Below are 13972 nucleotides of genomic sequence, written 5' to 3' on the forward strand. Positions count from 1 at the left end.
CTGTCGTTGGATTTGTGGAGAATAAAAAGTGAATCAGGCTAAAGCAGAATAAAAAAGAGAAAATGATGCACATAAAATCTGTAATGCTAGGAACTAAATAGTAAGATTTTGTTCATAACTTGTTGCTTTAAGATTGATAGAAAGTGTTATGAAGCTTAGAGGAGAAAGAGATATTGTTCATTTGGGGGTTCAAGAAAGGCTTTCTAGAGAAGGAGGCATTTGAGCAAAGTCTTGAAGTATGGCCAGGAATTAATAAGAGAAGATATATTTAAAATACCTGTTAATTGCTTTTATAATTTAACTGCTTTTATAACGGTTGAGGTTGAGACAGTTTGTTTTTCTTTTATTATTTGTGGTTTTCAAAATCCTGGGCTCCATAACTTAGCCAGGTCTGTGTAACCCTGAACAGATTAACTGTTCTCTACCTCAGTTTTGTCATCTTTAAAATGGGAATAATAATAGTATATTCCTCGTTGGGAGGATCAAATAAATTAATACAAATAAAGTGCTTTGAATAGATCTTGACACATAGTAAATGCTCAATAAATATTAGCTGATATTATTATCCTTTTTTTAAAAAAATATTTTATTTATTTATTTGACAGACAGAGATCACAAGTAGGCAGAGAGGCAGGCAGAGAGAGAGAGGAGAAAGCAGGCTCCCCGAAGAGCAGTGGGGCTCAATCCCAGGACCCTGGAATCATGACCTGAGCCAAAGGCAGAGGCTTTTTTTTCCACATTAACATTCTTAGTATATTAATCCTCTCATGAAAAATTTGCACAATCCCCACAGATAAAGCCACTGCAGCATCTTTACTCCTTCTGTTGTCCAATCACTTTTTATCAGCACCAACATTGGCTTTTGCAGTCCCCCTGACTTTCTTCATTCTGTTCTTGCATTCTTTTTGCTGTTTTCTTGAGGTCTTTTTCTTCTCATACAGATCATGTCTTGCAAGTCTATGTTTGGGTTCATTTTTCTTTGCATAATCCAAGGAATCATAAATCATGCCAAAGCCAGTTGTCTTGCCACCACCAAAATGGGTTCTGAATCCAAATACAAATATGACATCTGGTGTGGTCTTATACATTTTGGCTAGTTTTTCCCGAATTTCTGTCTTAGGTACTGTTGCCTTTCCAGGATGAAGGACATCAATAACCATTTGTTTGCACTGAAGTAGTTGGTTGGTCATGAACTTCCTGGTCTGGATAGTTAGTTACTGTGTCGTTCATGATGGTGGCTGAGAGGAGCAGCCGGAGAGGAAAAGAGCCAAAGGCAGAGGATTTAACGCATTGAGCCACCCAGGTGCCCCATTAATACTATTATCTTAATCAGACTTCAGCCTTGTCTCCCACTATGTTCTCCCTTACCTGATACTATGTCCATACCTCATGTCACTTGGGTGACATCTTCCCCAGGAATCTATTATTACCTTCCATCCTGAATTCCATTCCAGTTGAAGCATTACTTTATTTTTGTCAAGTCAACTTTTTGAAATCTGCTATTTCAGGTGCAACCTGTTTCCATGTCTTTTTTTTTTTTTTTTTAATGTTGAGGTACTTATCTCAATGTGATTTCAATTATATGTAGTTATGTTTCATTTCCCCCCAACAGCTTATGAACTCCTTGAAGGTGGAAATTGTTCCTAATTTTCCCTAAATAACAAGGGCTTATTAAGCAGTAGGTGTTCAATAAACATTTGTTGAATTTACTGACTTAATTTTTTATTTAAATAGATCCCTGTTAGGCTGGGTAAGAGTTGGTTTCTTCAAAAAAAGTCTACCTACATACTTTAATGATTATAATGAACATTCAGTTATAACAACTTTCCCAGAATCTAACATTTAGAAATATATGAGAAAGAAGATGCTTGGAATGAAATAAAACCTAAAGACTGACATGAAATTAAATCTTTGCATTTATTTTTATATTTATACATTTTTTAAAATAATTTCAAGGTTTGAACCATAAACCACAGAGTGAGAGAATCCTTTTTCTCTTTTTTAAGATTCGATGGGAATGATGATGAAACATGACCTACCACCCCGCCCTTTGTGAATCAAATACAGCCCAAGCCAGGTACTTCTTCAAATGGTTTTTGTTTTGTTTTTGGAGAGAGAAAGAGAGAGAGAGAATAAGACTGAGGAGGGGCAGAAGAAGGAGGAGAGAGAATCTTAAGCAGGCTCTGCACTAGGCACCGAACCTGAAATGGGACTCAGTCTCACGACCCTGATATCATGACCTGAGCCAAAATCAAGAATCCAGTGGTTAACTGAACTACCCAAGTGCCTCTAAGCCAGGCACTTCTTAAAGCTACCAGTGAGACTTGGAAATGGAACAGCAAATAGAGGGAGGGCATATGATCAGAAATGTATCTGATCATCAATGGAAAAAGGAACTATTGGTGTAAGTCTTCCATGATTTCTCTTTTCATGAGGGTAGATACATTAAAAAGAACACATAGACATTATCTAGGTTGTATTTTGGGGAATAGATGGGTTGGAGGACATCTTTATTCCTGAAATCTGAGGAAAGAGATTGATACTGTATTTGGGACTTCTTGAGGAGAAAAAAACAAGTTTAGTGACAAGCAAATGTAAATTATGTTTCTCTACATGAAGAGGCAAAAAAGGGTTAAACGCCTATGATGTAAAAGTGGGTATCATGCCAGAGTTAGACAATGATTTATACTGTACATACCAGAGAATGTATAAATCATTTTATTTGACAGGTGGTATTTTTATTTCTTCAGCAGACTTAGGGAGCTTTAGAATCATTACAGCTTTGTAAAGTAGTATTATAGACTGAGTCATTAGATCATTCATTTTGCCTGATTACATCAACTCATTGGGTTTTTGGGGAATGAAAGAAACTCATTATCAAAATTGTCATCTTGATTATATGGATTAAAGAGAATGGATCAAAGTTCTGAGAATTAGCTTTCACAGCCTGTTAAAAAATTGGAAGTTAAAAAATTGATTGCAGAGCAGGAATGATTAGGGAAAAGTTTTCTCATTTTAAAAAACTATCAGAGATTAAAGGAATGGTAATTTTGGGAGATACAAATAGTTGGAATCCATGTGGAGTTTTTAAAAAAGACTTTTTTGAAGTATAATTTATGTTACATTATATTCACCTGTTTTAAGAGTACAGCTCAATAAATTTTAATAAATTTGTAGAATTTTGCAAACATCACCACAATCCAGTTTTAGAACATTTTCATTAACTGTAAAAGATTCCTGTGCCTACCATATGTAGTTAGTCTCAGCTCCTGCCTCTAGACCCAGACAACCACTCTTCTGCTTGCTGTTTTTATGAATTTGCCTTTTCTAAGGAGTTTGGATAAATGAATCATGCAATATGGGAATTTTTTTGTCTGGCATGCACTTAGCATAATATTTTTGAGGCTCATCCATGTTGTAGCAGGTATCAGTAATTTACTCTTGTGTATGACTGAATAATATTCCATTATATGAATATACTACTTTTGTTTATCTATTCACTAGTTGATTCATTTTCATTGTTTCTACTTGGGGACTATAACAAATAGTGCTGGGAAGAAAGATTGGGTACAAGGGCTTGTGTGGATAGAGGTTTTAATTTCTCTTGGGGCGATACTTAGGAGTGGCATTGCTGAGTGGAATGGTAAATTTATGTTTAATATTTTAAGAAACTGCCAAACTGTTCTCCAAAGTGGCTATACCATTTTACATTTCCATAAGTGAGGTACGAAGGTTCTGGTTTTCTACATCCTCCTAAATACTTGTTATCATTTGACTATAGTCATTCTAGGGGGTATGAAGTACTATCTCACTGTGATTTTAATTTGCATTTCCATGATGATTATTGATATTGAGCACATTTTCTTGTAGTTTTAGCCATTCCTATTCTTTTGTGAAATGTCTGTTCAAATCTTTTGCCCATTTTTATTTTATTTTATTTTCTAAAGATTTTATTTATTTATTTGACAGAGAGATCACAAGTAGGCAGAGAGGCAGGCAGAGAGAGAGGAGGGGAAGCAGGCTCCCCGCTGAGCAGAGAGCCCGATGATGCGGGGCTCAGTCCCAGAACCCTGAGATCCTGACCTGAGCCGAAGGCAGAGGCTTTAACCCACTGAGCCACCCAGGCGCCTCGTCCTTTGCCCATTTTTAAATTGGCTTCCTTTTTTATTATTGAGTTATAATTATGAGTTCTTGTTCTGACCAAGAATTATCACCTGTGTGATGTAAAAGATTTTCTCCCAGTCTGTGTCATGTCTTTCATTGCCTTAATGGTCTTTATTGAAACACAAACATCTTAACTGTTGATGAAGTCCATTTACTTAATTTTTTCTTCTATGGATTGTGCTTTCAGTAGCTAGGAAATCTTTGCCTAACTCAAGTTTACGTAAGTGGTTCGCCAAATGATCTGTGTACAGGTTGGGGAACACCTCATCAAGCCCGCTACGATTTTTATTTTCTGTTGTGTGCAAGACCTCGCATTCCAGCAGTGCATACCTAGGACCCATTCATAACTTCCAGACCACCCAGGATACATGCGTGAGAGCTTATCAAGGTCCACTATGATGAACTTGTTTCCTGGATCCCATCGTTAAATTTATGGCTGGTCTGTTCCTTGCTGCAACCAATACTATAGTCTCAGCCAGCTGTGATGTTGAGTTTTCCCGATTGTTTACCATTTGTTTTCTAAGGTCACTTGTTTCCGACAATACCCTGGATACCAAATCAAGTCATTGCCTCCAGGTGCAGAACTGCTGGTCTTCATGGCTTGTCCTGTCTTAACAGAACTACTGTGTTGGCGCTGGGGTCAGGGATAGGGAATGGGAGTAGTCTCTGATGTCCCAGATCCCCACTTTCCTCACAGAAGTTCAGCAGTTTTATTATTTATTTATAAAATAAGTGCTTTTCAATCTGTTGTACACCTCTGGTCAATTTCTGCCCCCCCAAATTGCTGATATGCTTATTTTGACTATTTTTTTGTAGTTTTATTGTTGCTTTGGACAGATGATTCATGCCAATCTCCTTACTCCATCATTCTGAAATTGTCTGTTATGTACAGTTTTAGTGTCTTAAAAACTGATACAATATATCTTGACAGATGCAACAGCTTTTTAAAAATTAATATTTAGATCTTTCTGTTTCTTTCCAATGTTATATCCTTCCTACCCTTTCAAAATGCAATTTTTTTTTAAGATTTTATTTATTTATTTGTCAGAGAGAGAGAGAGAGAGCGAGAGCGAGCACAGGCAGAGTGGCAGGCAGAGTCAGAGGGAGAAGCAGGCTTCCTGCGGAGCAAGGAGTCTGATGCGGGACCCGATCCCAGGACGCCGGGATCATGACCTGAGCCAAAGGCAGCTGCCCAACCAACTGAGCCACCCAGGCGTCCCACAAAATGCAAATCTTGATGCTCTTAAATTTACTTTTATATGTTCTCTTAGGATGAAATTTATTATTTCTGTCAGTATTCCTTTATTCATTCAGTTGTCATGCATTAAGTCTTTGTTCTGTATTGATGCTGGGATGTATTTCCATTTCAGGAAGCTCTCACAAGTTGAGTAGGAAGCCACATTTTTAGGGTTAGAATTATAACAGTTTTAGAGTAAACTTTAGTTATATTCCCTGGCCTATGGTAAGTTTACCTAATTATAATTATAGGTGTATCCCATTAGAAATACATTTAAAAATTTAAGAGATAATAGGGTAATTATTTAAAATAAGCACTTTACATTCAAATATTTGTATCCTTCATTCAGTTTTGTGACTTTTTTTCCCCATCATACACCATCCTCTTCACATTGTGGAGAGAACATAAAATGGTCTACACACAAAGTTTCTATATATTTTTTTTTCCCTATGGGGCCCAATAGTAAGTAAGGCAAAAAAGTCCTATTTGGAAAGGAGGGAGCAGGTTGGGGGGATATTGGAAGTTGTGTGTAATGGCATTAGAATGTGAAGAAGGACCCCAAAGTTGAGGCTTGACACAAGGCAGAAGATCTTTCTAGCTAATAGTAGGTGTTCTGAGTCAACAGCTAGAACCTCATCATCCTTTTTGCAGTTTAAGAAAATAAAAGTCAGGTGAGGTCAAGGGATGATTTTAGTAAATACTGTAGTTGGATTTGGGGGTCCATTATCTGATGCATAGCATGGACAGAGGAAATGTGCTTGAAAATATTTCACACTAATTGGTTTTAGATGTGGTCCTCTGACTAATGTAATCTTTGACTTAATTTTTTGTAAAGATTTTATTTATTTGACAGAGATCACAAGTAGGCAGAGAGGCAGGCAGAGAGGGAGGAGGAAGCAGGCTCCCCGCAGAGCAGAGAGCCTGATGTGGGGCTCGATCCCAGGACCCTGGGATTACTACCTGAGCCCAAGGCAGAGGCTTTAATTCACTGAGCCACCCAGGTGCCCCTTTGACTTAATTTTTATACTAACATTTCATTTTATAAGTCCTAGCTTGGTCTCAATGCTAGCACTTAGAAAATGAGATGTTAAAATGAAAATTAACATAATTGATACGAAATAATTTTGAAAAACACTTTGCTATATAAATGCAAGAAAATGGGGTGCCAGGGTGACTCAGTGGGTTAGACCTCTGCCTTCGGCTCAGGGCATGATCACAGGTTCCTGGGATTGAGCCCCGCATCAGGCTCCCTGCACAGCAGGGAGCCTGCTTCCCCCTCTCTCTCTGCCTGCCTCTGCCTACTTGTGATCTCTCTCTGTGTCAAATAAATAAATGAAATCTTAAAAAAAAATGCAAGAAAATATCATCATATAATACAAAAATATTAAGAGCTACTGCTTTCTTTTTTTATTTTATTTTTTTAAGGTTTTATTTATTTATTTATGGAGAGAGAGAGGCAGAGGCAGAGGGAGAAGCAGGCTCCCCGAGAAGCAGGGACCCTGATGTAGGTAGAACTCGATCCCAGGATGCCAGGAAGAGCTAGTGCTAAATGAAAATGTCTCATAAGATAAAGCTTCCCCAAATTCATAATGAAAATTAATGGAAAGATAAGGTTTAATATATCACAAATTTCAGCAAGCATGTATTGAGTCTATGATTGCTAAACAGTGAGGTTCATGTATGTTAAAAGTGAAGGACAGATCACTTAATTGACATAGATCCTATAGGTACCACAATTTAAAAATCCTTTTCTTCTTATTGTTTTTATGATGCTAGTTTAAACTCAGTACATTTGCTCTGTAAGAATCTAAAAGAGAAGATTTTTCCTAAAAAAGATGATGGTGTGTTTATCTAGGCCCTCCAAAAGCATTTCCTGCCAGGCAGTTGACATGTAGCCTTGGCTCAATTTCAGAAAACTATTTGCTTCTGTTTACCCTTCCAGATACAGCATCTCCTAGGAATTGAGATGAGGAATCTCCTTTAACTCTTTTAAATTTTTGAAGCATACTTTATATATAACACTTTAGAGTCTACTCTTTGTATTAGCACAATGAAAATTCTTGTGTCTTTAAATTCTTAAAAAAAAAATGCATCTGCTTTAGTAATTCACTAGCAGAGACATCAAAGCCTTAAAGTGAGTTAATCCAATGTAATTATAATATTCTTTTCCCATAAGATTAATAATGGGATAATTTTTAACCTTTTTAAAATCCCTCTTCATTAAGAAACAGAACCCATTATTGAGTTTCTTTGAAAGAGTATGCTCTACTTAATTTACTTATAATATTTTTCTTTTTCTTTCATATAACATTACAGAAATATTTGGGGAAGTGAGGTAGATATTATATTTTAAAAATATAGTTGGGGGGGGTGCCTGGGTGGCTCAGTGGGTTAAAGCCTCTGCCTTCGGCTCAGGTCAGGATCTCAGGGTCCTGGGATCGAGCCCCACATCAGGCTCTCTGCTCAGCAGGGAGCCTGCTTCCGCCTCTCTCTCTGCCTGCCTCTGCCTACTTGCGATCTCTGTCTGTTAAATAAATAAATAAATAAATAAATAAATAATCTTAAAAAAATATATATGTATATAATTGGGGCCTGGGTGGCTCAGTTGGTTAAGCATCTATTTTCAGCTCAGATCATGATCCCAGGTTTCTCTCCCTCTGCCCCTCTCCCTGCTTATAGCCTCTCTCTCTGTCAAATAAATAAATAAAAACTAAAAAATTAATTACTCAAAATTTTTATTCTTTTTAGGAAGTCAATTTGTTTTTTAATATTTTAAATGTTTTTAATACTTACTACATAGTTAGGAATACAGGAGCATATTATAACTTTATTGTGATCCCAGAATGCATGTTATTTCAATTAAGTATAAATGTATCTTTGAGGGAATATGATGGCAAATGTATTAATTTAAAGGTGAGAAATTTGAGATACAGAAAGATATAATAACTTGAGATACCTACTATAGTTACATGTGAGCAAATTTAGGTCCTCTTGCTCTGATCCAAAATCAGAACAAGGCCATGGATCAGAACAAGATGACTTCTGAATGGCAAGGATTAGAGCAAGCAACACATCAGAGACAGAGAGTACAGGAGACTGGCATGCAAACACCAATGGGGTGGATAGATCGAGAACGATAAGCACATGTCCAAAGTTTGGAGTCTCAAATTCAAGGTCTGCCATTAGAATCTGTCCCCTTGATACTCTGGACAACACAGGTCTCTCATTCCCTACCCTCCCTTTCTCTCTGTAATTCACAAGGTTTCAGACATAGTTGGAAGACATGGTCCTGCTTTTACACAACTGATACTGAAGGCTTATGTGCTGAGATGAATGGTCGCCTGCATTAAGGGAATAAAGAGTTAACAGAGTCCAGCATCCAGAGCGTTCTGTCTTAGAGGCTGGAGTTATAAGGGCAAAATGATTCAGCAAAGCTAGGGTCACCACTGTATCATGCACAAAGAATTATCTTGGTCTTGTGAATTGGTGACGTTGGTCCCTTCCATGACTTCTTATCTCTGTCTTGAAACGATGTTGGCTCCCAGACTGCCTGGCCCAGTAACAATCTGATTACTGACTGATGGCCTCGGCCCTATTCTGTGGATCTACACCACCTTAATTGTTAGGACTTCCAGCTATGTATTCCAGAGGAAGTAAAGAATAGGAAATCCAAAGTTGGGTGAAACAAGCAGAATGACTGAGACAATCCTCTCAGTTAGTCAGGAACTAGTATTACTGTCCTCTTAGAGACAGAGCTCATCTGCACCTCTCCTGCACTGCCTGTCACAGAGTAAGTAGGTCCGTAACAAATATTGGTTGAAGATTGAATCATTGCAGGGGTCTGCCAGTGATGAAAGTAACTTAATGGGAGAGGGAGTAACTCCTGACATAGGCACAGAGCCTGAGTGCAGCTTTCAGATGTGAGAAAGATGAAACTCTTTTACTGTATAGGGATGTCCTAGAAGTAAACAAAGGCACAAAGAATTATTGAACTGGGTGGTTCAGTGGATTAAGACCCTGCCTTCAGTACAGTTCATGATCCCAAGGCCCTGGGATCGAGCCCTGCACTAGGCTCTCTGCTCAGCAGGGAGCCTGCTTTCCCCTCTCTCTGCCTGCCTCTCTGCCTACTTGTTATCTCTCTCTTTCTCTCTCTGTCAAATAAATAAATAAAATCTTAAAAAAAAAAGAATTATTGACATGTCCTAGGCTATAGAGCCATCTAGGGTTATTTAGAAATTAACTAAGTGTCTTTGTTCTTAGATTTATGCTATGCATACTAAATAAATGGTTTGTAAAGATTCTAAACAGTGCTTAGGCCAGCTAAAAAAAAATTTTTTTTAATTAATGTAAAGTTTGAGTAAGTGAAATTTTGAAGATGATGGAATCTAATTGATAACTTCCTTACTCTTTAACCTGTAGATAATCTCCCTTTTAAAAGTGTTCATTATAGTAGTGATTATGCAGAGAAGAAGCCTGTGATGAAAATGTGGTATAAAATTGTGTTCTTTGTTCAGCAAGTTAAAACAAGCTGGTCTGTAAGCAATTATTATCTTCATCAAAATTCCTAGCTCTAATGTTTTGGCTTCATTGGCCCAGCACGTATGCCTTCTCAAACAATTGGATGGATTTAAAACACTTATGAGATGTTTGTGCTTATATCTTAACATAGCATCAGTTCAACAGGAAAAAGAAAAAAAAATGTAAGATTTGGCATTAGGGCATAGTTTTAAAAAGAAAATCAAACCAAAACTAAAGTAAACAAAAAGCCCATAACAGTGCTTAAATCCCTGTATACGAATGAACATTCTTTATTCAGCCTTTTAATACCCTCAGGTAGCTGTGCAGTAGTTAGTGTTCAGGAGTGTCTTTCTGTTCCTCACTCATTAATCATTTAACATTTCTGAAAAAAATTACCAGAGAGTTGGCTACCCATTACTAACATTTTTATATGGGTGATATATTTTTTTAAAAATCTCTTTTTTTGCTTTTTTTGGTTATTTTAAATAATTTTTTTTTAAGATTTTATTTATTTGACAGATCACAAGTAGGCAGAGAGGCAGGCAGAGAGAGAGGAGGAAGCAGGCTCTCCGCAGAGCAGAGAGCCTGATGCAGGGCTCGATCCCAGGACCCTGGGATCGACCTGAGCCGAAGGCAGAGGCCCGACCCACTGAGCCACCCAGGTGCCCCTTATTTTTGGTTATTTTCAACAGCAACAACAGGGCGCCTGGGTGGCTCAGTGGATTAAGCTGCTGCCTTCAGCTTGGGTCATGATCTCAGGGTCTTGGGATCGAGTCCCACATTGGGCTCTCTGCTCAGCGGGGAGCCTGTTTCCTCCTCTCTCTCTCTCTCTGCCTTCCTCTCTGCCTACTTGTGATCTCTATCTGTCAAATAAATAAATAAAATCTTAAAAAAATAAATAAACAGCAACAACAAATATATTCTGTATTCTAAGGAAACTGTTCAGGGGCCTGCTTGGGTAAGCAGATGATTTAAAAGTGAATTAGCTTTTTAAATTATGAATTTGCATATGTGTAAGTGACTAAGAAGAATGTACCTTTGGATAAGATTGGGAGTGTTTGGTTAAAAAATAATCATCTTTTAAGATTAAAAATGTCCCCAGGTGCATTTTTAAGCTTATGTAATTTTTTCTAGTGGGTTAGGTTTCTCATTACATTCTTTATTTACTTAGCTAATGATTACACAGTCAAATATTAATACCATATATTCTTTTGAAATTACTGTAGGGGCTCCTGGGTGGCTCAGTCGGTTAAGTGTCCAATTCTTGGTTTCAGCTGAGGTCAGAATCTCAGGAATAAGTCCTGGTAGAGCTCTGTTCTCAGTGGGGAGTCTAGTTGCCCTTCTCCCTTCCCCTCTGCCTTTCCATCCCACTCCCTCTGCACTTGTGCACTCACTCTCCCTCTCTAAAATAAATAAAATCTTTTAAAAAATCCAGAAATTACTGTATTGCAATAGCTATTTATTGGGTACCTGCCATTTACTAGATGTTGAAGATGGATATACCTTTAAGGGCTGCACATTCTAGCAGAATCAACAGATTGGAGCATGGTGAACAGTACTTGTGAACAGGTGTTATGGGCTGTGAACTGTGCCTGGTATAAAGAGAGGGAGTAATTCATTTTGCCTAGGGGTAGGAGAAGGCTTTGCTGAAGAGGTGACCTTCAAATTGGGCTTATCAAAAGTGTTAGCTTTCTTGACATTTTTGCAGAATGACAAGTTATTAATGAGTTAGAGCATAGACTGCCTGAAGCCAGTGTTAAGATGTAGAGTTTGATAGAAGAGTTTGAAGGAAAAAAATGTGAAATTTCCCATCAGGTAGAAGAAAAAGACAATGAGATGAACAATTAAGAGATCAGTCTAGGAGGTCCAAGAGTTGCTGTGGAAGGCAAGAAAAGAATCTAAATCACTAAGAATAAGTAAAAAGGACAGTTGGGTATTAGTCAGTATTGGGAGGAGGTTTTTAGTGAAGCCTGTCAATTTCTTTTGCACCTTTCAGTAGGGTTTCAGAAATGGCAAAGTTACTTTTTGTCATTCAACTTCAATGCTCTTTGTTTATCAGAGATCATTTTTTCCCGAGATGCTCCGAAAATTTGTTTTTGCAAAACTGAATTTTGGTTGGCAAAAGATCTGTTTCTTCACAGTTATCAGAATCTGCATGCTAGGGGCCCCTGGGTGGGTCAGTTAGTTAAGCATCTGCCTTCAGCTCAGGTCATGACCTCAGGGTCCTGGGTTTGAGCCCCATGTCGGGTTCCCTGTTCCATAGGAAGTCTGCTTCTGCTGCTGCTGCTGCCTCACCCTCTGGCTCATGTTCTCTCTCTCTCTCAAATAAGTAAGTAAAATCTTAAAAAAAGAAAAAAAAATCTGTATGCTGGAAAGTTGAGGCTCTTAATAAATCACAATTGGTAGTAAATCTCTCTCTCTCTCTCTCACACACACACACACACACACACACACACACACACACACGAAGTTTAGAGTGACAGTTTCCAATGTATCTGTAACCCAGACTTTTTGAGCCCTTAAATACTGGCTCTTTAAGTCTTGATGACTTGAAAGTTGGTTGATGAGTTAGATACCCAGTGAGGAGGAGGGAACTACAGACAGGATGGAATGCTAGTTTATCCTGCAAGAAAAGAAAAAAAAGGAGAGTAAGATGGATGTAAGTGCTGGAAAGAGCTTGGCCTTCCAGTCCTTTGACTATAATACGTCAGCCATGTTTCCCAGCCTATCAGAGATGCTGGGGTATGCTATCAGCTAGTGATAGAGTAGACACATATGAAATGTCACCCTCATCTAACTGGTGTTTACATTTTCAAAGTCATAACCATGACTATACAAACGTTAGTGTGAGTAACCTTTTCATAACTATTTTAACAGAAACTCCCTAAACATTTATCATTCTATTTGTCAAGAAAATAGTTATTCTATTATCCTGTTTATTTGAATCCACTAAGCATGTAACTTTTGTCATCCCTGAATTAGTAGACATCTTCCCCTTGATTCTAACCTGTAGTCTAGAATCTCCCATAGAACTTTTTATAGTTCTAAGTGTCCAGACCCTACCTCTGGAGATTCTGAATCAGAATCTCTATGGAGATACCCTGGACTACAGCATTCCATTTTTACAAACTCCTCAGATGATTTTTACCCCTGAGAACACATATTTTATTCTTTAGAAATATAAAAAAATTGGGAGATGACTACAGTTCTCAGGCAATTTCTAATGAACTCCAAGGCTGAAGACCATCTTTGTTTCTAACTTACTCTGCACACTACCTCCAGAATTTTTTCCTCAAATCACATCGTGGGGGTACCTGGGTGATTCAGTCAGTTAAGCATCTGCCTTTGGCTCGAAGTACTGGGATTGGGTTCCTTCTTCAGTGGGGAGTCAGTTTCTCCCTCTGCCCCCCACCACCGCTCATGCTCTCTCTCATACTCTCTCTCATGCTCTCTCTCTCAAAATGAATAAATAAAATCTTTTTTTTTAAAGATTTTATTTATTTATTTGTCAGAGAGAGAAAGAGAGCACAGGCAGGCAGAGTGGTAGCAGAGGCAGAGGGAGAAGCAGGCTCCCTGCTGAGCAAGGAGCCAGATGTGAGACTCTATCCCAGGATGCTGGGATCATGACCTGAGCCGAAGGCAGCTGCGCAACCAACTGAGCCACCCAGGCATCCCGAATAAATAAAATCTTTAAAAAAAAAAAAAGAAATGCACATCATGTTACTCATTTCCTCAAAAACACTGCCCTTCAGAATAAGATTCAAATTTCTTCATATTGCTTTCCTGGCCTTCCTAGATCTGATCCTGTCAAAGGACATTTAGCTTATGCTGCAGTAACAACCTCCTGGCTTAAGACAATAAAAGTCTATTTCCTACTCCTGCAACATGTCCAGCATGGATCAATAGGGAGGCACTAGTTTATTCAGTGACCCATTCTGCCCCATGGCTTTGGAGCTTTGTGGTTAGAGAAGAGAGATATGCACATCTCTTCTTCCTCTTTTCTCTCTCTCTCTATCTCTCTTTTTTAAGATAAGCTCCACATCCAGCGTGGGG

The 13972-nt window shown here is 38.2% G+C and overlaps 2 protein-coding genes across 3 annotated transcripts in view; one reads left to right on the plus strand and one right to left on the minus strand.

Moving 5' to 3' along the window:
- Positions 1-13972, plus strand: part of DENND2B (DENN domain containing 2B) — a 173270-nt gene that overhangs the window by 1363 nt on the left and 157935 nt on the right. For both annotated transcript variants that reach the window (XM_045065852.1, XM_004751927.3), the window contains exon 2: positions 2007-2077. The gene's annotated coding sequence lies outside the window, so the exon portion shown is untranslated. The remainder of the gene's footprint in view (positions 1-2006; positions 2078-13972) is intronic.
- Positions 807-1175, minus strand: LOC101682365 (40S ribosomal protein S24-like). Its single transcript, XM_045065853.1, has one exon. The coding sequence runs from the start codon at positions 1158-1160 to the stop codon at positions 834-836; it is 327 nt and encodes a 108-aa protein (XP_044921788.1). The 5' UTR covers positions 1161-1175; the 3' UTR covers positions 807-833.

This window comes from Mustela putorius, unplaced genomic scaffold, assembly GCF_011764305.1.
Source record: "Mustela putorius furo isolate JIRA1106 unplaced genomic scaffold, ASM1176430v1.1 tig00003859_pilon_pilon_pilon, whole genome shotgun sequence".
Lineage (NCBI taxonomy): Eukaryota > Metazoa > Chordata > Mammalia > Carnivora > Mustelidae > Mustela > Mustela putorius.